General features: G+C 41.1%; 1 protein-coding gene across 1 annotated transcript in view; it reads right to left on the bottom strand.

Annotated features, from left to right (window-relative positions):
• grin2aa (glutamate receptor, ionotropic, N-methyl D-aspartate 2A, a) overlaps positions 1–25,341 on the bottom strand; it is a 284,779-nt gene that overhangs the window by 126,786 nt on the left and 132,652 nt on the right. The window contains exon 3 of the mRNA XM_060840947.1: positions 3,874–3,988. Coding sequence (XP_060696930.1) covers positions 3,874–3,988 — 115 coding nt within the window. The remainder of the gene's footprint in view (positions 1–3,873; positions 3,989–25,341) is intronic.

The following is a 25,341-nucleotide window of genomic DNA, read 5'->3' as shown; positions in this document are numbered from 1 at the left end:
AATCAATTCCTGAGGGTGTATTGAATTTTTACTGCATCTGATTTTTACTGCTTCATAGCAATGCAACAAGAACACAGTTTCTCCAATGACTGCAGAGTAAAGTTACCCTCATCCCAGAGGGCCACTCTCTCATTAGAGAGGGATGACTGGCAGTTTAAACCAAAAGTCACCACACCTCAGGCAAGGGGAGAGGTTGAGAAGGAGAGACCTTCATGGTAATCTCAGCCATTGAACCTCAGGAATGAAACCTGTGCTGTTGGTGTCTCTTCATATTGCAAACTAGCTCGGTTGACCAACTCCCATTGGGTAGAGACATTGGGAATGCATTAAAAATGCACCAGTGCCAAATGAAGAGGAAAACATACTTTCGATGTCAAGAAGAAATAGTGAAACCTCTATAAATAATGAATTAATGCTGTGTTTGCGCATTTATTTGGGTTAGCTTAAGTCAAGTCAAGTCAAGAACTATAACAACCAGTTATTATACAATGCTTATAATCGGGGATTGTCCCAGGGTGCTCATTTAGAACATTGTTGGAGAAATATTGATGCTATGGCATGTAAATAAATATTGGCTTTTGAACAAAGTTTTTCTCAAATAGATTGGTTTTAAGGTGTACCTTAAAGAATGCAACTCATAGGAAGGAATGGGAATTTTATATGTTAAAGAACCTACCACTGAACTGCATAACTTAAGATTACAGGAATTATTTTCCCATTGTATTAATGAAGCATTAGCCTCATTATTTTTTCAACACAATCCATCTCTCTTTGGTGTACAGCGCATATGTTTACTAGAGATTCTGCATCAGTAATGGATCTGCTGGCTGGTTGAGTGATAAGTTGCAGCTGTTCATCTTCCAACAAAACTAATCTCTTTCTGCCCAGAGCTTTAATTTTATGTTAAGCTCTCTGTTGTTAGAATAGTTAGACCAGTGCGACATGATGGACCAAAGGGCCTTTATCAGTGCAATAGATCTTTAAGACACTATTGTGTTTTTGCAGTCCACCCTACAATGAACAAAATCACAGCAGCTATCTCTCTCAATAGGCTCATTTTGTTCTTGAATGAAAGCACGTTAATTCCGCAACACGATGGCAATAGCAATGCCATGTCACCATTCCACTTTCAGCATAGAAGGAAACCTTCTGACTCACTCTGTCTGTGCCATGTAAGTATCTTCAAAGTAAAGTAATAAGTCTTGAAATTTCCATTGCCAGTTAAGATCTTATTCCCTTATTCAGTGGAATGCCTGCTTGGTCAATATGCTCCATCCATTTCATCTGTTTATAATGTTAGTTAGGGTAGTGAAGAAGCCATTTGATATGCTTGTCATTATTGGTTAGTGCATTGAGTATAGAAGTTGGGATGTCATCCTACGGCTGTACAGGACATTGGTTAGGATACTTTTGGAATACTGCACTCAATTTTGGTCTCCTATAGGAGAGTTGCTGTTAAAGTTGAAAGAGTTTAGAAAAGATTTACAAGGATGTTGCCAGGGTTGGAGGGTTTGTGCTACATGGAGAGTCTGAATAGGATAGGGCTATTTTCCTTGGAACATCGGAGGCTGAGGGTTGACTTTATAGAGGTTTATTAAATCAGGAGGGGCATGGATAGGGGGAAGAGACAAGGCTTTTTTCACAAGGAAGGGAGTCCAAAATTAGAAGGCACAGGTTTAAAGGTGGCAGGGGGAAAGATGTAAAAAGAACCTAAGGTGCCACTTTTTCACACAGAGGGTGGTGCATGTATGGAATGAGCTGCCACAGGAAGTGGTGGAGGCTGGTACAATTACAACATTTAAAAGGCATCTGGTCAGTATGGACGAGTTGCACTGAAGGGTCTGTTCCTGTGTTGCACAACTCTATGACTTTATGACTCTAATTCTTAAAACAACTAGACAGGTTGTTTTGATGCACTCTTGGCCAAGCTGTCAAGGAATATGTGCCTTTTTTAAAACATAAAGTTGTTTATTCTACTGAATCTTTAAAGATGGGTTTTAACAACATAATGCCTTTTTTAAAAAACATATATTTTCTTGATGCAAAGACATGAGTAGGTACATGTCTGAAAATTCATTCTGTTTGTTTACAATGAACTTGAATCAGCAATATAAAGGGTGCCTGATGTAGGATACTATAGAAGCTGCTTTTTTTTTTGACATGCAATTATCTTTACTTGAGTAATCACAATGTTTCCTGAATGTAATAACTTGTGATAGAGGATTTCCTCTGAGGCCTACATGACAACAAGGTTGTGTGAGTGGAATTTACTACGAAACCGTGTGAGATGCTTACAAGGATTTATTTCCCAGATTACCTATGTATTATACAAGATAATACATGGCTTGGAAAAGGTGGACGCTAGGAAATTGTTTCCGTTAGGTGAGACTAGGACCCGTGGACACAGCCTTAGAATTAGAGGGGGTCAATTCAGAACAGAAATGCGGAGGGTGGTGGGCCTGTGGAATTCATTGCCACAGAGTGCAGTGGAGGCCAGGACGCTAATTGTCTTCAAGGCCGAGATTGATAGATTCTTGTTGTCTCGAGGAATTAAGGGCTACGGGGAGAACGCTGGTAAGTGGAGTTGAAATGCCAATCAGCCATGATTGAATGGCAGAGTGGACTCGATGGGCCGAATGGCCTTACTTCCACTCCTATGTCTTATGGTCTTATGGTCTTAGCTTCATGTATTCAGCGCAATGTAGTTGCAAGGAGGACTGCTTGCATGTCTTCAGGTTGATTACAGAATTGTGCCAGCAAAGACACAAAGAACATTTATTTGTATACAACATATCAAAGTTATATTGCCTCACTTTCTGGAGCACTTCAATCAATCACAAACATTACACGATAAGAATCCAATTGAAGAGTTGAGGACAGCAAATTGCAAGAAAACTACATTTAAGAGTGAGGAAATGTAGAATGTTGAAGTCACCCGGTGATAAACCCTCACCCCTTAAAAATGAGTACAAGCATCACATAGAATTGTAACTGTACTTACCATCTGAACATTTCTTAATTTTCTATTTAAATAAAAGATTGTAGGTATGAAACGAGAACGAAGGTGACAAATGTTCTGATTAGAAATGTTAAACTGGCTAAAGCACAGCAATGGCATTGGGTTAAAATCTTGGAGTTGCCTTCCTCACAGCACCAAATGGACTGCAATGGTATAAGTAGTCAACTCACCACTACCTTCTCAAGGCAGAAGTGGGTACAGCAGATGTATTACAGATGTATATAATACAGCATATTAGGGTTAAGATTAGAGTGGTGCTGGAAAAGCACAGCAGGTCAGGCAGCATTGGAGAAGCAGGAAAAATCGACGTTTTGGGCAAAAGCCCTTCATCAGGGCTGACCTGCTGTGCTTTTCCAGCACCACTCTAATCTTGACTCACTACCTTCTCAAGGGCAACCAAGATGGGTGATAAATGCTGGCTCAGCCAGCGACACCCATATTGTGTGAATTAGTTAAAACATATAAACATACACAGACAAAAACAGCCCGTTTAAAGTGTTACTTTCTGATTAAAGACCAAAGCTTAACAACTGTTTGGATGTGTTTTTATTCACATTGTCACGTTGAATGATTTGTAATAAGGGAAAATTACCACTCAATCGGAACAAGAGGAAAGAGGAAGAAATGGAAATGCGATTACCATCTGGTCCTGTTGTAAATCAACAATTCAGTATCATTAACAGTGGCAGTGGAGATTCCCAATTCTCATTCTTGAATCCAGGTAAATGTGTGGGAAAGCATATACTTCAACACAATTAAATGATCATTAAAGGGACCCTGAGTCCCATGTTTGCTCTCTGATCAGGTGACTGGCTTATCTAAACCCTGTTCCCCTGAAACAGTTCAAAACAAACCTTTTCCCAGGTGCGTTCCTTGTTTAGTACAATCACCACAAGTTTAGGGTTGGCCTGGTATCCATCTCGTGTGAAGGAGAGATCTTTGCCATTCCAGGTCACGTTCATCATAAACCTGAAAGAAATTAGTGGAAAGAATGAATAGAAAACAGCAAGTATTACCTGGTCCAGCTTGGAGTTTTGAATAATAAAACATGCTATGTTTCAAATATGTTTTGTTGACTATATTTTATATTTTTTTCAATTCCTGCTTTAAACACGATATTTTGTGAGTTTAAACATTAAACATTGGTGTTGTTTTGAATACTGGAGCAACATAACTACACATAAGTTAAAAATCACACAATACCAGGTTATAGTCCAACAGGTTTAACTGGAAGCACTAGCTTTCAGAGTGCTGCTCCTTCATCAGGTTGTCACCGCCCGATGAAGGAGCAACATTCCGATAGCTAGTGCTCCCAATTAAACCTGTTGGACTATAACCTGGTGTTGTATTATTTTTAAGTTTTTACAGCCCAGTCCAATGCCAGCATCTACAAATCATGACTACCATCTACATGTAAGTTGTATGTGGTCAGTTTAAAAAAATCCCACACACCACTTGAATTAATTTCTATTACTTTATCTAAGCTGTAGATAAAATATAATCAGTTCATGGTAGTGTCTCTCATTGATCTCTCAATCTTCATGGCTGGTAATTAACTCTTGGGTGCATGCCTCATACAACTTCTCGGATCTTAAACCATGGATACTTGGCCAGCAAATGATGAATGTGTTAAAATACATATCTCACATAACGTCATCAGTGTTTGTTAGTGTGCAACATGCATGCAGAGCTTTCGAATATATTAATGGTTACATTTGTTTTGACAGTTTCATCATGCATGTATTAACTATTTATGACAAAAATGTTAATATTTTTATGGAACAAGTTCATTTTTATTGCCAAAATATTGTGGGTTTGTCAAGTATAAATTATATGCTCATAACCACTTCCTCTGGCCGTTCATTCCATACACGTATCAAACTCCGCATGAAAAAGTTGTCCGATAGGTCTCTTTTATATCTTTCCCCTCTCACCCTAAACCTATGCCCTCTAGCTCTGGACTCGCCCACCCGAGGAAAAAGACGTTGACTATTTATCCCGTCCATGCCTCTTAGGATTTTATAAACCTCTACAAAGTCACCCCTCAGCCTCCAACGTTCCAGGGAAAACAGCCCTAGCCTATTCAACTTCTCCCTGTAGCTCAAACCCTCCAACCCTGGCAACATCCTTGCAAATCCTTTCTGAACCCTGTCAGGTTTCACAACATCCTTCCGATAGGAAGGAGACCAGAATTGTATGCAATATTCCAAAAGTGGCCTAACCAATGTCCTGTACAGCCACAACATGACCTCCCAACTCCTGTACTCAATACTCTGACCAATAAAGGAAAGCATAGCAAACACCTTCTTCACTATCCTATCTACCTGTAACTCCACTTTCAAGGAGCTATGAACCTGCACACCAATTGAAGGGAGAAAAAAACTGAGTTAATGCTGTGAGTGCAGTATGACTCTCAGAACTCTAAAGAAGTTCTCTGAAGAATTCTGAAGAAAAATAATTTTGGATTTGTTTTTCATAGGTGCTATCGGACCTGGTGAGATTCTCCAGGATTGTAAGCATTTAGAACATAGAACATAGAACAATACAGCACAGAACAGGCCCTTCGGCCCTCAATGTTGCGCCAACCTGTGAACTATTCTCGGCTCATCCCCCTACACTATCCCATCATTATCCAGGTGCTTATTCAAAGATTGTTTAAACCTCCCTAATGTGGCTGAGTTAACTACATTGGCAAGTAGGGCATTCCACACCCTTACCACTCTCTGAGTAAAGAACCTGCCTCTGACATCTGTCTTAAATCTATCACCCCTCAATTTGTAGTTACGCCCCCTCAACTTTCACTGTCCAACCTATCTAATCCTATGATCATCTTGTATATCTCTTATCAAATCCCCTCTTAGCCTTCTTCTTTCCATTTAGTCAAGTTATTCCTGAGTTTAGGACTTAACTGACTAAAAACCCAGTTTATAATGGAAGACAAGAACATCTGCCACCTTTAGCCCAATGTTGTCCAAGCTACCAGCCTCCCTCTTAACCCAGATAGTAAGTGGTGGAAGTCAATACAGCTGAACACAATCCATGTCTCATCTGTTTTCTATTCTTCCTAATATCTCATGCTGGGTCAAAAGATAGCAATTAACATTGTGAATGCTGGCTAGACCCTCCCTTATCCAAATCCAGGAACAATGGCTGAGAATTTAAGTGCCTCTACGGCTGTCTTAGTTATAGTAATCTTACTGGATACAGACCAGGGGTGAATTTAACTAAATTCTGCTCTGATAGCTTGGATCTTTGGAACTTTTATCCAATGGACTGATTGGGTGAGTTTTGGATTTCAGCTTATTTTGCTTTTATCTGCATTATTTTGTCTTCAAGGTTAAATCATTTAGATCATTTGTTTTTACATTTCTACCCCTGGATTTTACAATGTACAGAGGAGCCTCGATTATCCAGCATTCGATCATCCGAATTTTGGATTATCCGGACAAAATCGCAAGGTCCTGATGCTTGGCTAAACTGTGTTATCCAGCATTCTATTATCCAAACAAAATAATCCCCGCCCGTGTCATTCGGATAATTGAGGTTCCTCTGTGTTTGAAACATGTGATTAAAAAAGGTGGAAATACTTTAACAGGTCACACAGAATCTGTGGTGAGAGAAAGCGAGTTAATGGATGGGATTTTGCTGCTTCTCTCCTGGTGTGTTCAGAGGCAGGAAGGACGTGTTATTGAATAAGCCTACAACCCACTGCCTCCCATCCTCCACCCCAAAGCAGTTGAGGGGTGGGAAAGCCTTGCTACGCCATTGCTCCTTAACTGAGTCTCTCAATGATTTCATCTCCTGCCACTGGAATAGGCCAATGTCAGGTGGGGCTTTTGAATTGCAGTGTACAGGACATGTCAACTCCGTGGCATGCTTGGGTGGTTCCAATGTTGGCAGAGACCTTGTTCAAAGGTATTCAAGATGACCAGCTTCCCCTTTGTCCTTGCTACTGAGCACCCTTACCACCTCTCACACTGTGACTCCCATGGACGGCCTGCCCCTGGTTACTACATATATGTTAGAAATGAGGAGGAATTTCTTGTCTCAGGAGGGTTGTGAGTCCGTTCAATTCTTTACCTCAAAGGACTGTCGGGGCTGGGACCAGACAGATTTTAATCAGGAGGGGAATCAAAGGTTATAGGGAAAAGGCAGGAAAGAGGAATCGAGGGTTATTAAATCAGCCATGGTCTCACTGAATAGGGTAGCAGACTTGATGGGCTGAATAGCCTATGTCTGCTCCTATGGCTGTGATTTTGAGCATGTAAACCTGCATCCTCCACAGAATCCATTTTAGATCAATTGAGAGACATGGCAGACGGGAAGGTCTGTGACTGCATGTTAAACAGGAGAAATTAAATGACAAAAGAGCGTAATGCAGGACCAATGAGAGTGGCAACTGGCTATTCAAACAAAAGGGTTTTCCACTATCCATAGTATTTGGCTTATCTTTTGATATCAAATCTTACTGCAGAATATCAAAACAAAGGAAAAAAAAGGAGTGATTTTGCTTTACAGTCTAATCTCATTATGACAAAGCCTCCAGAACTGGCAAATGGTTTACATCAGAGTTTTGGCTTGTTAGCATTTACAGTGACAAACAACATGCCTTCTGACAGCAAAACTATGCTTGAGCACGAATTAGTAATAGGGACAAAATTTTATCTACAAGTATCATTGTGGTCGAAGAGCTACTTTGATCATCAGAATGTTTTTTGTTCGTACAATGAGAATTTTTTTTACACTTGTGTGAGCAATTCCTTTGGCTCCCCAAGGTTTTATTGAGGAGACAAACACATCTCAGATTATTATACTGGAGAGCTTTCATCGATTGGACTGTTTGTTCTATTTGAGACTTGAGTAATAATAGAAACTTCTGTTGCATGTGCCCTTTGGCAAAATGAACAGGATATAAAACTAAGGGCAAATGAAATATTATCACATTCTCTTCTGAGTGATGTAACAATCATCGCACAATTCCCTCAAGGAATCCAGATGGATCCCATCCATGATAGTTTTCTTTCTCCTTGCCATAACATTACAAATATTTCAGGAAGAAAGCTGAAAGAATTTATTGAAATAAATGCAGAACATGCATTGCCCCTAAAGGGTATCAAAGGTTCAAACAGAAAATTAGACAAACATCAAAACTGCAGACTGAAATATAAACACTAAGATTATTTCACCACAAACACCCTTTAGGAAAGGAAAAGTGCCAAGTGTACTCTGAAATGGCCTAGCAAACCATACTGTCCATGCTCAATTATGGTTGGCAATCAATGCTGGCACAGCCAGTGATGTGTACATCCTATAAATAAAACAACTATTGACATCTAGAGAAACCAGAGAATAGATGAGAATCCAGAAGGTTGCAAATGGAGCTCAAATGGAAGAAAAGTTTTTTTTGCATTGGTTTTGGACATTATTGGCAAGGGTATCCCTACTTGCCATTGAACTGAATGGCTAACTAATGCACTTCAGAAAGGACTTAAGAGTCCAACATGTTGGTACTGGTCTGGAGTCACACCAGGTAAGTAGGGAGAGTGGTGCTGGAAAAGCACAGCACCACACTCTCGACTCTGATCTCCAGCATCTGCACTCCTCACTTTCTCCTAGTCACACTGGGTAAGTATCATAGATTTCCTTCCCTGAAGAATATTTATGAAAGAAATAAGTTTTAAAGCAATCGATAATAGTTTCACGGTCACTATCACGAAGGCTAACGGTCAATTCTGCATTATATTAACTTAAATTCTGCCAGCTGCCATGGTGGGATTTCAATGTTTTCAATGATACGATCACTACATCACCATCTCCGGTCTTAACATAACACAGCATCAAACAGTAAATGTTTTCTCTCCACTTATTAACGTAAGCATGCTTCTCCGAAATTTTCATTGTGTCCATCCCATCTCCAGGATGTTCCAACATGTTCCACAGCCAAATGGGTACTCTTAAACTTAGTCACTATTGTAACATACACAGCAAGGTCCCAGAAACGGCACTTAAATCAATGATGAGCTAATCTGTTTGAGTGATATTGCTGAGCGACCAAAACACTTCCCAAACTCCTTTGCATTCGTTAACAAAGATATTTTACCATTCAACTTCCTTGACTTAGACCGATTTCTCAGCACTGGGGAATTCTAGAGCTCCTACCACAGAATCTCCAGAGAAAAATGAATAAATGGAGTCCAGTGGCAGGTTAGACCACTTACCGGGCCCATTTTCCTGTGGGTTGCATTAGTCTCCTATCAAGGTTATGATCGTAGACTGTGGTAACTCCAGAAGAATTTCATGATCAGAATGAGCAGTATGAGAGGCCGATGTGATGTAATGTGATGCTTCTATTAGTTTTATACTATTTTGTGGAGATTAGGGGAACAAGGCAACTCAATAATCTGAGCAAAGCCTCTTCATATTTATATTAACAGAGTCCACCTTCAAAGAATTGAAGAATTGTACTAGCGAAAGACATGAAGGGCTGATTTTTTGTATTTTCATGCTGATATGATGGGTCAGTTTGATAACTCAGGAAGCCTGACTGGAAAGGAACACAGTTTATTGTTGTACACTAAAATAGAGCCAGAACTCATGGCATATATAGGCGAGCACTAAGCCAGGACAAGTAGTTCTACAGACCCTTTTCTTGTTGTTTTTGGCCTATTTTCTAACCAGAGGTGTTAGTACATGCCTCTGGAGCAGGTGGGACTTAAACCTGGGCCTTCGGATTTGAGGTACGGACACGACCACTGCACCACAAGAGGGTAGCCGGGGTAGGGACATAAAGAGCTCAGGTGTTGAGTTCCAGCTGGGGACACCATTGCCTGTTACCAAGGGGACTCATACTCAACAAGCTCCACAAGAACATTAATTAGTGATTCCTAATGGGCCCTGTAGGGGTTATCACAGTCAGGAAGTACAGACCTGGGCTATTTTCAGGTCCTGTATCTAACCCTGTAAAGAGTGGGGAATCAGAATTAACTCTTGGTTTTGTGGGAAACCCCTTAATTGGAGTTGGGCTTGGTGGCCATTTCGGAGCCACAGAGGACAGGGATGGAGACAGGACGGATGAAATGCAGACCCAATCTAAACTCCCCGTGGCAACCATTACAATTGCTGCTATGTGAGCTCACAGAAGATTTCAATAATGCCTGGCACTGGATTGGGGCATCAATGAAAAACCGAATGTCTGGCAGAGGAGTAGGGCGAACCCTCAGTGCTCAGGTAAACCTGGAATGATGCCTAAGATCATGAGGGGGAATTGCAGGAGGAGCTTACCCATTTAGGCAGAACAGGCTTAGCCTGAGATAGCAGCCCCTGAGACTGGCGAAGGGCTGTCAATGGATCAAAACTCAAAATGCGAAAGGGAAAATCTGATGCCATGAGAGGTATCCCTGGCAAACCTTAATTTCTAACAACTTCCTGTCATTTGAACTTCAAAAGGAGGCAACTAAATGGTAATCTTACAGCTATATTAATTAGTAATTGTTACATTGTGAAGTAAATGATGACGGAAATTTACAGATCTGAAATATTAACTGATTTTCTCTCCACAGTTACTGTCAGACCTGACAAATATTTACAGCATTTTCTGTTCTGATTTATGGAACAAATGTTTTTCTGGATCTGATACCTCTCGTTCAACAGGGTCCTTAAATTTTCTTCTTCGAAACTGAGTCATTCCAAACTTTGGGTACCTCATTGGGATGGACACCTCTGCTGGTCTTCCATCCCAGAAGGTGTAGCTAGTGAATGAGGCACATAGGTCCTTGTCATCATGTATACTTCAAATGGAGCTCCAGCACGCCAACTATTTCCATTTTCAAGTGCTACATTTTTTTAGTTGGCTTCATTCCCTTTGATAGCCACCATCCAAATTTCTTGAGATTTGAAGGTGGGTGAATGCCCTGTCCCATCACATTTCCAGGGGTAAAGAACTACCCCAGCAATTTGTGGGTGCTCTTTTGATGCTTGCCTGCCCTTTAGTTGTTGTCACATGCTGCAGAGACATCAAAAATGATGTAATGGATTACATCAGAGGGAGATAAACTGAATAAAACCTGCAGCTAAAATCTAATAACTATAGCAAGCCATTGGATTATGTACCTTTCAAAGCAGTTTACTTCAATGAAAACCTGAAGAATAGAGGCAGGTTCTATCATACCCCTGTGTGCACATAATTTTTACAAGATCAGCACTCAGCTTTGACGCCCTTTGTTCAATGAGCTAACACTTTCCTGCTGTTTTGCCAATGTACAATGCATTGCTGCCTCATTTGAAAGCCCTCTTCCCAGACTCGCAGTGTGCCAGCTCCTTCAAAATCATGCTGCAGCAGCAAATTGTGATGCCAATCTATTGCTGCCAACAAGCTTCCATCGCAAGAAATTATAAGACAGTTCCTATCTCTGTGATACAGCAATGATGTGCTTGTACGAACTTGAGAGTAATGCCAGTAGTAAGATGATGAGGCAGTCAAAGACAAACAGTTCCACATTAGGACCTATCAAACTAGTTGCAGTACATTGAGTCACTTGCTTACCACAGGATTGTACAATAAAGTGTGTGTATCAAAAGATTTGGTGCTGAAGGGCAGTCAGGTTGGCTGTTAAGTGTCCCCTGAGATTGATGAATAATGCAGCAGTTTGTAATTTAATTATCACGATGTTTATAGGTTCTGGCAGCTGGCAGTTACAAGAACAAAGGTCTGAGAGGAAGTGAACTGTACATCAAACTTCCAAAAATACAAACTGTTCTCTTCATAATGGTTTAACTGGGACAACAGCTAAACTGCCATACAACCACACACCAACAACTATTTTATTTATGTAGCAAACTTAAATTTGTAAGGTTTTTGACAGGAAGGAGATCAGATAGAATTTGAGAGCAATTCATAAGGGGTTATCGTGAGAGGTAATGAAACATTGGTCGAAACATTGGGTTCAGGAAGTCATTGGAGGAAGGGAGAAAGAGGCAAAGAGACAGTAGGGTTCAAAGAGAAAAGTTTAAGATAACGACTGCTAAAGACATGACTGCCTGTGGAGGAGTAATCAAAATTAGGGGTGTGAAAGAGGCCAAAACTGCAGCAGAGTAGAGGTCTTGGAGGGTAACAAGACTGGAGGGAAGTGACAAAGATAGGAATGGGTGATTCCTTGGGAGAACCAGGAACTAAAGCTGGTAAAGTGACTGATGCTGTTATTTTAATATATATCCCTTCACTCATCCCTTTTCTGGGTGATATGTGATGCATTAGCAACAGAGAACGAAATATCACTGATTACACTCTTTGCTTCCCACATAGATTCATGCAAGATAAAGTTCCTTCTTTGGGAACCAGTTAAATATAAATTGTCATATTAATGACAATGGTCTAACAATCAGCCACTTGCTGAGATTGATTAACTCCAGGAGTTAGTTTAATAAAAGCAGTGAAACACATAAAAGTTATGATGTAGATATTTCAGCAAACCAACTAATTTCTGTGTTTAATAAATTCAGAAAGTGCTGGAGAAACTCATTAGGTCTGGCAGCTTCCATGGAGACAGAAAGAATTTGTTTTTAAGTCCAATATGACTCTTCTTCACAACTGAAACGGACTGGAAAATTGAGTTTTTTTTCAACTGCAAACAGAGGGGGAGGCGGAGTGCGTTTAACAGCTTGTGAGAGTGCCCAGAGCAAAAGACACACAGGGGGTGTTAATAGTGGTGATAAAGATGTAAAATGAATGAAATGACAGATGTGAAAAAGAGAAAATGGGTCTGTTCTGCTGAGACAAAAATCAGCAAGACACAAACAAGGCTAAGTTAAGGAGGGTAGTGTAAAAAAAAATGGAGGTGAGAGGTCAAGTTGTGGAACTCAGTATTGAGTCCTAGAGGTCGTATGGGGCTGAAGTGGAAAATGAAGTGTTGTTCCTCCAGCTTGTTTTGAGCATCTTATTTTCTTTTGCTGAATAAATAGGTATGAAAGCATTTCACTATGAAAGCTAAAGCTAATATTTTCTGCTAAGAGTTGGTCTCAGAGTTTTGGATGCCCTAGATGGGCTATGAGAAATTAAAAGCCAAAAGGTGTCATGCTGGAAAAGCATAGCCGGTCAGGCAGCGTCTGAGGAATAGGAGAGTCTACGTTTTGAGCATAGGCTCTACGTCAGAAGTGGGCTATGACTTTGGCACCTCCTCAGCTCCTCCTCCTGCCCCATATTCAGTTTGTAGAAAAAAAGTACCTTGTGGGTGTAGGTTTGCTTGTTGAGCTGGAAGGTTGATTTTCAGACATTTTGTCACCATACCAGGTGACATCTTCAGTGAGCCTCTGAATGAAGCACTGGTGGTGTAGCCCGCTTTCCATTTATATGCTTGAGTTTCCAAGGAGTGGTGATGTAATTTCCGGTGGTGACATCATTTTCTGTGGTGATGTCATTTCCTGTTCTTTTTTCTCAGGGGGTGGTAAATGGGATCAAAGTCAATGTGTTTGTTGATAGAATTCTGGTTGGATTGCTATGCTCGAGGAATTCTCGAGTGTGTCTTAGTTTGGCTTGTCCTAGGATAGATGTGTTGTCCCAGTTGAAGTGGTGTTCTTCCTCATCCATATGTAAGGATACTAGTGAGAGTGGGTCACATACTTTATTTAGTATCCTTTATTTACTTATCAAGGAAAAGTTTATTTTGGCACCCTGAAAAGGCTGATGCCCCATGCAGCTGCTTAGTTCAGCTTTTTAGTCCAGCTGGCCTTGTTCCCAGATCATATTTGAGTAGTTGGACTGCAGGTTTTGAGTCAAGTACAACCTGCTTGCCTTTTTGTAGCATGCATGTTCAGGGATCTTTCTGCGAAGCATCTATTTACAGAATCATTGCCTCCCTGGAGTAGAATAGCATAATTGCAAGCTTGATGTTTTTAAAATGGACAGGTACTGCTGGTCTTTGCATCTTTGGAAAGGTACATCTCAATTCAGTAATTCCCCTTCGAATCCAAGCAAAATTGGAAATGCACAGTCCCAAGAAATTAAAGAGACATTGGCATCTATGAAGATCGTGCTTGTGTTGAGGAGGCAGCAGCGGTTTATATTCTCAACTTTACTTGGATCAGGATGCATGCTCATAATCAAATAAAAAGACCATACATGTTGATCACATATTGATGTGACTTTTCTGGCAGCTGAATATTAATTCTTCATTCTGTGCAGCATGAGTTGATGAGTTTTCTATTCATTTGTGGGATGTGGGTGTCGTTGAGCTGGCCAGCATTGATTACCTGTCCCTAATTGCTCTTGTGAAGGTGGTGGTGAGCTGCCCTCTTGAAACGCTGTACTCCACCTACAGTGAGTTGACCCACACTGCCATTAGGGAGATAATTCCAGGATTTTGACCCAGTGGCAGTGAAGGAACAGCGATTTGTTTCCAAGTCAGGATGGTGAGTGGCTTGGAAGAGCACTTGAAGGTGGTGGTGATCTCATGTATCTGCTGCCATTGTCCTTCTAGGTGGAAGTGGTCATGGGTTTGGAAGATGCTGTCTGAGGATCTTTGGTGAATTTCTGCAGTGCATCCTGTAGATAATACACACTGCTCTACTGAGCGTTGGCGGTGGAGAGAGTGGATGCTTATGGATGTGGTGCTAAACAAATAGGCTGCTTTGTCCTGGATGGTCAAGCTTCTTGAGTGTCATTGAGGCTGTACCCACACAGGCAAGTGGGGAGCATTCTAAGACACTCCTGACTTGTGCCTTGTAGATGATGGGCAGGCTTCGGGGATCAAGAGATGAGTTACTCACCGCAGTATTATTAGCCTCTGACCTGATTTTGCAGCCAACGTGCTTATGTGGCAAGTTCCATTGAGTTTCTGGTAAATGATAACCCCTAGAATGTGGATAGTGGGGGATTCAGTGATGGCAACACCATTGAATGTCAAGGGGCAGTGGTTAGATTGTCTCTTATTGGGGATGGTCATAGGCTTGTGTTTATGTGCTGTATATGTTACTTGTCACTTATTAGCCCAAGCCTGGATATTATCCTGATCTTCTTGCATTTGAACATGGACTGCTATAGTATCTGAGGAGTCACGAATGATGTTGACCATTGTGCAAGCATTGGCAAACATCCCCACTTCTGACCTTATGATGGAGGGATGATCGTTGATGAAGCAGTGGACAGTGGTTGGTCCTAGGCTACTACCCTGAGGAACTCCTGTGGGGATGCCCTGGAGCTGAGATGATGCACCTTCAGAATGCATGACCAACTTCCTATGTGCCAGTATGACTCCAACTCGTGGAGAATTTGCCCCCGATATCCATGATTCCAGTTTTGATTCCAGGGCACACTCAGTCAAGCACAGACTTGATGTCAAGGGCTGTCTCTTCCACCTCCCCTCTGGAATTTAGCTCTTTTCTCCATTTTTCAACAAGGCTGTAATGAGATCAGGACCTGAGTGGCTCTGCTGGAACCCAAACTGGGTATCAATGAGCAGGTTCTTGCTAAGCAGGAGCTACTTGACAGCATTATTGATGACACTTCCTAGCACTTTACTGAAGATCAAGAGTCAACTGATGGAGTGGTAATTGGCCTGGTTGGATTTGTTCTGCTTTTTATGTACTGGACATATCTGGGCAATTTTCCACATTGTCGAGTAAATGCCAGTGTGGTAACTGTGATGGAAGAGCTTGGCTAAGGGAACAGCAAGTTCTGGAGCACATGTCTTCAGTACTATTACCGGAATGTTGTTAGGGCCTGTAGCCTTTGCTGCATTCAATCTCTCTAAGCAGTCCTTCATGTAATGTGGAGTGAATCGAACTGGCTGAAAACTGGTATCTGTGATGCTGGGAACCACTGTAGGAGGCTGTGATGGATCATCGACTCGGTACTTCTGGCTGAAGATTGCTGTAAACGCTTCAGCCTTACCTTTTGCACTGATGTGCTGGGCTCTTCCACCATTGAGGATGGGGATATCTAATGAGCCTCCTCCTTCAGTGAGTTGTTTAATTGTGCACCACCATTCATGACTAGATGTGACAGGACTGCAGAGTGGTAGTGGGTTCCCATAGCTCTGACTATCACTTGGTGCTTATGCTGTTTGGTAAGTAGTCCTATTTGGTGGCTTCACCAGGTTGGCACCTCATTTTCAGGTATATCCAGTGCAGCTCCTGACATGCTTTTGTGGTGAGTCAATAGATGGGCATGGATTCTCCTTCAAGTACAATGCCAATTTTTTGTCAAAATATTCTGCAAAGTACAATGTTAAATCATGAATTGAAGCAGTGCATGAAGTTTTGAGTTTGATTTGTTTCTGATGGTGACTAATTCCAAGGATTGTGACTAGTATCAGGTCACAGAATGCCGGTGCACCCACAATTGCTGAACCCGCAGTGTCTAAAACTCAAAAGCTTCTATTTGTTTGGAGGACATCACTAAATTATTAATTCTATTTGTTATTTCCCTATCTGAGCCCTTTTTTCTGCATGTATATATAAATGGTTTGTAGGTTACTGTCTAAATTAAATGAATTCTAATCAATGAATAGAGAAGTTTCATTTGACTCTGAATTGTCTTTTAATGTGATTCAAGTATTTTGGTGATCTTTTAACATGGAAACACAGGAGCAGGAGTAGGACATTCAGCCTCGTGAGCCTGCTCCACTGTTCAATACAATTGGGGCTGATCATTTTGCGCAACACCCTAACGCCTCCCCCGTATCCCTTGATCCCTTTATCTACCCCTTTCTTGAAAACAACATAATGCTTTGGCCTCTTATCTTTAAAGGGAACATCCTTCTTACATCTAACCTCTCTAGTTCTGTTAGAATTTTGTAGATTTCTATGAGATTCCCTCCACATTCTTCCAAACTCCAATGTATACAATCGTAACCGACTCAATTTCATGTTCATTTGTTATTGTTGATGTGTTAAGCATATAAAGAACTTTTGTTTCCAGTAGCTAAGCTACTTTCAATGGCTTGGTTTTCTATATTGGGCACACCCAAACCTCAAAACCATTGCTGTGAGTCAAAGAGTGTGGTGCTGGAAAAGCACAATCAGTCAGGCAGCATCCGAGGAGCAGGAGAATTGACGTTTTGGGCATAAGCCCTTCCTCAGGAATGAGGCTTGTGAGCACAGTTTAAAATTTGTAATTTTATTAGGGCAGCTGCTGTGTCCCAAACTAAACTACAGAATATTATGAATCTAACAATAAATCTTTGACTTTGCTTGCTATCAAGCTGACACAGACCCTGATCAGACACTAATTGTCAGGCAGAGTCCAACACTGTGCTCATACAACACATGGATTCGTTAAAAGTGGACTCTTTCAGAGGTAAGGTACATGTGCAACATAAATAATAAAAAGTATAAGACAGAAAATTGGAATTGCCCTTAGAATAGGTTGACACTTTGCAAAGCACTTAAGACCATTTGGCACAGGAGTAGAAGGGCTTATGCTCGAAACGTCGAATTCTCTATTCCTGAGATGCTGCCTGGCCTGCTGTGCTTTGACCAGCAACACATTTGCAGCTGTGATCTCCAGCATCTGCAGACCTCATTTTTTACTAGAAGTAAGCCAGTCAGCCCTGTGAGTCTGCTCTGCAATTCAGTGAGATCATACAGTAGGGTTCAAGCTAAATTGAAACATGATCATGAACATCGGGTGGTTAAAAATGGAATCTACAATAGCAACAATCAGAGATAATCAAAGCAAGGAACTAAGTGAATGCATTGAATTGCCTTCCCCCACTGTTTGCAGCATCCTCGATGCATGCTATGCTCTGATGATTTCCTTAAAACACCTCCTAAACTTAATACTTTAACATTCTATTTCTGCGTACTAACTTTGTATGCCTCTGAGCAAAATTACCATTTTACTGCAACTTAGAGCAAATTTTTAGTCCTTTGTGTGGATCTCTGTCTGCAAGGAACTGGTTGAGACCGGGAATCTCTCCCAGCCACTAGAGTCAGAATTATACTTAAGTGAAGGAAAAAGGAAGGAAGCTTTTGGAATTAACATCATTAATAATTTCACCATTAAAATTCTTTTTTTGAAGAAAAACAATCTGCAAACTGTTTAAAAATCTTTTCTGCCTTGCTGTTACTGTTGAAGAAGAGTGTGTGCCCTTAAAAGAATGATATTTCAGTGCCAATAAATGTTACTACATGAATGCCACAAACCTGAACATGAAGTGTGTCGAATTGAATGGAGTCAAATAGCATTATAATATTGAAATATTTGCAGGTACATTCCTGATACCACATGAATTATTTACTCCTACTTCTGTGCACTTCATGATTTCATATTTTCTGTCAAATTATTTGCAGATTGCAATCAGAAAATGCGCTCTTATAGATGGTTGTACCAGCAGGTTCAGCTCCAGTTACTGCTGCAATGCAGCCACATTATCACCAGGAGACCTCACAGTGCAGCTGGTACATTATAAACCCGTACCGCATATTTTCACGTTTAAATCTGAGATTCTAATAAGAGAAAATTTTCAAAAAAAAAGCCACAAATAGTCGCACCATAGCATTCCTTGCATTTATATAGCATCTCTAATGTCGAGTCATAGAGCATGGAAACAGATCCTTTGATCGAACAAATCCCAGCCAACCATAGTTCCCAAACTAAACTAGTTCCATTTGCCTGTGCTTGGCTGATGTCCCTCCAAACCTTTCCTGTTCATGAACTTATCCAAATGTTGTTTAAATGTTGTAAGTGTATCTGCATCCACCACTTTCTCTGGCTGTTCATTCCACACACGAACCACTCTTGGTCTAAAAAAGTTGCCCCCTCATGTCATTTTAAAATCTTTCTCCTCTCACCTTAAAAATAGTTTTGAACTCCCCCTCGTCCCCTCCCCATCTCCTCACACCAGTGAAAAGACTGTTGTCAGTCACTTTACCTATGTCCTCCATGATTTTACAAACCTCTGTAAGGTCACCCCTGAAGCTCCTATGCTCCAGTGAAAAACATCCCAGCCTTTCCCATCCATTTTTATATCTCACGATCTCCGTTCCCAGCAACATCTTGTTAATCTTTTCTGAACACTCTCCAGTCTAATAATATCCTTCCTATAACAGGGCGACCAGAACAGTACACAGAGCCACAGAAGATATCCCAAGGTTCTCCAAAGAGGGTCATCAAACAAAATGTGACACCAAGCCACTAAGGAGCTATTACTGCAGATCATGAAAAGCATTGGTGAGATGGGTACTAAGGAGTGCCTTAAAAAAGGAAAAAGAGGTGAAGAGGCGGAAATGTTTAGGGAAGAAATTCCAGACCTCATAAGCTATGGACACCAATAGTGAAGTGATTAAAATCAGGAATGCATTAGAGGTCCAAGTGAAGGAAGACAGATATAGAACGTAATATGGAACACAGCACACAAACAGGTTCTTTGGTCCATCATATCTATGCTGACTATAATGCCACGCTAAAAGAATCCCATTTGCCTTCCTAGTAAGTTGTAGGACTGAAGATGCATACAGCGACAAGGAGGATTGAGACCATGGAAGGCTTTGAAACAGGTACACATTTTAACCACAGGCCAATATAAGAGAGTAAACACAGTCATAACGGACGATCAGAAAGTGGGGTGAGAATTAGGATGCTTGCAGCAAGCTCTGGATGAGCCAATGTTTGTGGAGGATGGTAGAGACAGACTCAGGAAGGAATGCATTGAAGTAGCAATTAATAAATATGCAGTGGATAATTGAGCTAAGGAAAGAGGGGAGTTGGATAGTGTTACAGATGTGGCAGTTAGAGGCTCAGTTTTAGATCAAATACAACAACTTAGTCAGTTTCTAGGATAGGGGATGGAATCAGAAGTTTGGAGTTTTCAGTTTGGAGTTTGTGATGGGGGTCTGAAGCCAAAAACTCCAATTTTCACAATATTTACTTGGATACATTTCTGTTCACCCTGTACCAGATGCAGGGTGATAATTGAGAGATAAAGGAGGGGGGTAAGAGATGCAGTGGTGAATTAAAATTAGGTGTCTTCACATCAAACCCTATCCCGTTTTATTGGACAGGTGAGAGGCAGCATGTAGATGATATCATTTATTCATAATCACTGCAAAGCAAGTTGCTAGATCTCTCATAGTGACAGTGCTATTTTAAAATGTTGAATTTAGGTAGCATTTTTTTTATTATTGCCAAGAAAATAAAGCTTAAAGCTCTTCAGGATTCTTAACGCAGTTGAAATGCTATCAAGCAGCACAATGTCAGGGTTCAGATCAAGCATCAAGAAATGGGGATTTAGGCATAGCAACAAACTCCTCTGTTCATCAGTATATTTACAACGCTCCACAAGGTGGACATGAGCTGTGTGCAATTCTATGAGAGTGACTGCCTGAAGACCAATGTCATCTGTTATGTTAAAGACTTCTCAGGATGTTGCAAACCCACTCGTCTGCCATCCAGCTTTCCATTTTGGATCTTTGCCCGTTTCCTGTTACATAAATGATGGTATTCCAGTGAACTAAAAGGCATCGGGCACCTGATTGCCCTGGTCAGTTACTGTCACATTGAATTACTGTCACGTAAGTGCAGACTTACTTGATCCTTACATTTTTTATCTAAATATAGATTGCATGCAATACAGAGTAATAAATTTAGAGGAGACTCAGAGGGAGACCTCTAGAATAGGAATTTTTTTTTTGCAGAGGGGGTAACAACTGAATTATAAAGGTTTCTCCTGTAAGCAAACTGACTGAATGGGTTTATTTTTACAGCACAAACCTACAATGCTTTATCAGACATCACCAAAGGTTCAGGTAGTGTCACAAAAGCATGAGACCAAAACTCACACGATTTGTAAGCCTCATTTGAACTGTGAATGAGATTATGTCCTTGACAGATACACTAGCTAGCAGTCATTCGCCTAACATAGGCAGAGTTCACAGGAGTAGTTCTATGCTATTTTTATGCCAGCTGCAGGTGATGTAGAGGGCTGTAACAGACAACAGAATCCTGCATCAGAATTGCACACTTTGAATATCACAGATACTAAGTAAGATTTTGCTTCATTTTGCAATTGATTCACAGATATATTACTGTTCATTGTGAACAATACATGAAATATTGAATAATTTAGCAAATAATAACAAAAGGTCTTCATACATCCTGTTAAAATCAGAAGTCACACAACACCAGGTTATAGTCCAACAGGTTTATATGAAATCACAAGCTTATGGAGTACAGCCCCTTCATCAGGTGTAGTGGGAGAGTAGCGCAGACAGATGCAGAGTTTATAGGCAGAGAGATCAAAAGATTATACAACAGGTCTGAGTGGATTGTTGAATACTACGTCTCTGCAGGTGACCAAGAATGTTAGACATTGTGAGTAAAATGTTGGATTACTGTGAGTGACTTCTGACTTTGTCCACCCCAGTCCAACACCAGCACCTCCACATCATGCATTCTGTCAGGGATTCTAATATTTTAAATAAAATGTGAAACACAGAAATAGGTCATTTGGTCTGACTGTATTTGTTCTGAGTAAATGCTGAACTAGGGCCTCTAACCCTTTCTACTCCCTCTCCCTCCTGTATCTGGCTTCCCATCAATTGCATCAAAGCTATTCATCTCATATGCTCCCTGAGGTACAGTTTCTAGCTATGGCTGGGCTAAACAGATATCTCCTAAGTTCCAATGCTGGAACAAGCCTTTCAGCCCATTGAGTCCATGTTGACCCTTTAGAGAGCATCCTGCCCACCCAGACCCAACCCACCCTTGCAACCCTGTATTTCCCATGGCCAATCCACCTGACCCACACATCTTTGGACTGTGGGAGGAAACCAAAGCAAACTCGAGCAGACACAGGGAGAATGTGCAAACTCCACACTTACATTGGTTCCACCCGAGGGTGGAATCAAACCTAGGTCCCTGGTGCTGTGAGGAGAGCACTGCTAACCACTGAGCCTCTGTGCCATCCCACTCATTCCTTATTGGAATTACTAGTGACTACCTTATATTTAATCCCTCTTGTTTCGAATACCGTCTCCTCCCCAAACAGTTGAAAATATTCTCCTTGTCTACCTACCAAAACCTTCTCTAATATTAAAGACAGCCATTAGGCCTCAACAATCTCCCATAGATTATTTAGTACGATCAGTTTTTTTTTCGGGTTTGGGCATTTAAAACAATCTACACACATCCAGGCATGTTGGTGCCCCACCACATTCTACAAGAGACCCATTCCCAATTACAGGAGTAATCAAATATTTACATCTAGATTGGAAACCATGTCAAGCTCATTTCTTTCAGAAATCCACAAGCCATATTGTAGTTCTGTGCAAGTGGATGAGCTTTCAATGAGTTAACATCCCAGATATTAGAGTTAATTTTACCTGAACATCCCAATACAAACCGGTGGCTACGAAGAATCAGGTTACTTTCTTGTTTAGATCTTAACTGTTTGTGAAGCTAATTTGCAGGGCGTTGCAAGCAGACAAGGTGGCCAACTAAAGTAGGCATCTGCCTCATGTATCTATGTATATTGGCATTGAGGACCCAGATGCTATTTTAATCAAAGTCTGATCAAGAAGCACCTCTGATTTTTGTGCTGGATTGAAGGAGGGTTTGAAATTGATCTGTAAAAAAGAGACGTCTCTCTGACATGTCTCGATACATTTTGCATGGGGCTAGATGTTTACCTAAAGTCAGTATATCCGAGAGCTGTCCAATCTTCATTATGTTTTGCTACAAAGTAGTTGTCATGGTTAGAATTGTCAGGAATTCTTGTGGCCACTATCAGAAAGGAAATCAACTCACCAGAGCAATTTCTTGTCAAACCTCTTCTGGTTTAAAAGCTCTATTGTGTCTCAAGCTATGTGAGTTTCCCAATATTTTTAATACTATGAGATTGCACTTAGGGAAAGGCAAAATAGCTCACACCTGACCTATGACCATTGATAGGGACAGAGAATATTTTCTGGGCTGTTTATAATTATTCTTACGATCCAACAACTATAAAGAGAGAACAAGGCAAACAGTCTGCTACAATTAATGCCACCAAACTTAGCCAGCTAGATAATGTATGAACAGCAAACTTAGAAGTGGGTTATACCCTCTTGAGTGAAGATATTATTCATCTCACTGTGGGCTATGACAGGCCATAAGTGGGAATAAATAAAACAAGGTATTACCACAGTCACCAGACTCCTTGTATTGTGTCAACATCCCTTAAATGTTAGTTGATCCTGAATCCTGCAGCACATTTACTGTACTCGCCAACAATGATGTTCTGTCATGTTACATTTGTGCATTTGTGCATGCAAGCAGACATGATACTGAATGCTGTTGAACATAGGAAACTCCTGAGGAACTGCCAAATTAACAGTCATATTTCACAATGTCATTTTTGGTATGTGACTGTCTGTAATTTGATAATTGTATTCACTGCCTGTTGTCCAGCTACCCTGTATGTTGGTGTTATCTCACCTAAAAATATCAAACAGTATTTTGCATAATCAGATAGCTTGGTCCTTTCTCTGATTTTAGAGCTGCTCGTGAGTCAGAGGAAGGCCACTCTCACATTCAGAAGAAGCATTGCATAACTGAGGATGATCAGCCATGATCATAATGAATGGTGGTGCTGGTTTGAAGGGCAGAATGGCCTACTCCTGCACCTATTGTCTATAAGGACCACCATGGCTCTGCCAAAAAAGCAACCAACATCCCAAGGATGGCCTCAGGGAAGTGTTTTTTGTCAGAGAAGTGAGTTTCTGGGATTGAGGATTACAGGGAAGGAGATCAGACATAAAGACAAAAGGTGGCTTCCAGCGGCTATGTCCTGACCTATGTCAATGCAGATGGAGTGTACATTTTCTGTGTGTCTGCCAGGATTTCCACTGTGTGCTCCGATCTCCTCCGATGTTGAAATTAGATGGATTGGCAATGCTAAATTTCCCATAGTGTCCAGGGGGATGTAGGTTAGTTGAATTAGCCAAGGAGAATGTTAAATTACAGTGACTGGATAGAAAGGTGGGACTGGGTGGGGTGCTCTTCACAGGGATGATGTGGACTCGATAAGCCGAATGGCTGTGCCAATTCTATGTTTATAATGTCATCCACCTTTTTCATCTGGTTGAAGCTGAAATTATTGCAGCCCAGTCATGAACAGTACTTAAGTAGTAGTCATTCATTTAACAACATCCCATCTCTTATTCTTGTCCAAATAAATACTCAGGTATTGACAAAAGGCATAACAGAATGTAACACTTATTATGGCCAAATTAAGATATTAATCAAGCAAAATAAATACTGTTGTTAAATCAGAAGCCTTGTTGGGCTAAAGTATTTGTGGCATTTAGCCAAGCCATTTAGATACAGAACAGGCTCGAAGGTAGGAGACAAAGGGTCATGCTGGAAGGTTGCTTTTCAAACTGGAGGCTTGTGACCAGTAGTGTACCACAGGATCAGTGCTGGGTCCATTGCTTTTTGTCATTTATATAAATGATTTGGATATTAACAGAGAAGGGATGATTAGTAAGTTTGCAGATGACACCAAAGTTGGAGGTGTAGTGGACAGTGAAGAAGGATGCTGCCTAACCTGCTGTGCTTTAACCAGCAACACATTTTCAGCTCTGATCTCCAGCATCTGCAGACCTCACTTTTTACTCATAAAACAACACAACCTTGATCAGATGGGCTAATGGGCTGAGGAGGGGCAGATGGAGTTTAGATAAATGTGAGGTGCTGCATTTTGGAAAGGCAAATCAGGGCAGGACATACACACTTAATGGTGAGGTCCTGGGTGTGTTGCTGAACAAAGTGAGTGCAGGTTCATAATTCCTTGAAAGTGAAGCCTCAAGTAGAGAAGATAGTGAAGATGGCATTTGGTACACCTGCCTTTACTGGTCAGTGCATTGAGTATAAGAGTTGGGAGGTCATGTTGCAGTTGTACAGGACATTGAGTCTGTGCCCACCGGCCTTCAGAACACAAGGTCTCACTGCAACCACATATTGGCCTCTGTCCCGGACTCCATTCTGCATTCCTCCAGGAGGGGTAGTTTAAGAAATTAAAAGTTAGGGGGAGTGAGTAAGAAAAACTGCAGCAAAGAGGTAAAATGAGTTGGTGAGCAGAGGAGATCTGGCTGGAGTATTTTACTCTGCCACCATCTTGAACTATATTACAGATAGAAGTCTATATAATCATGAGGGGCAAGGATAGGGTGAATACCCAAGACCTCTTCCCCATGGTAGCGGAGTCCAAAACCAGAGGGCATAGTTTTAAGGTGAGAGGGGAAAGATGTAAAAGGGACCAAAGGGGCAACATTTTCATGCAGAGGGTGGTGCGTGTATGAAATGAGCTACCAGAGGAGGTGGTGGAAGCTGGTACAATTACAGCATTGAA

Source organism: Hemiscyllium ocellatum, chromosome 20, assembly GCF_020745735.1.
Source record: "Hemiscyllium ocellatum isolate sHemOce1 chromosome 20, sHemOce1.pat.X.cur, whole genome shotgun sequence".
Taxonomy (NCBI): Eukaryota; Metazoa; Chordata; class Chondrichthyes; order Orectolobiformes; family Hemiscylliidae; genus Hemiscyllium; species Hemiscyllium ocellatum.
Note: the sequence above shows the minus strand (reverse complement) of the source record. Positions and strands in the feature narration are given on the sequence as shown.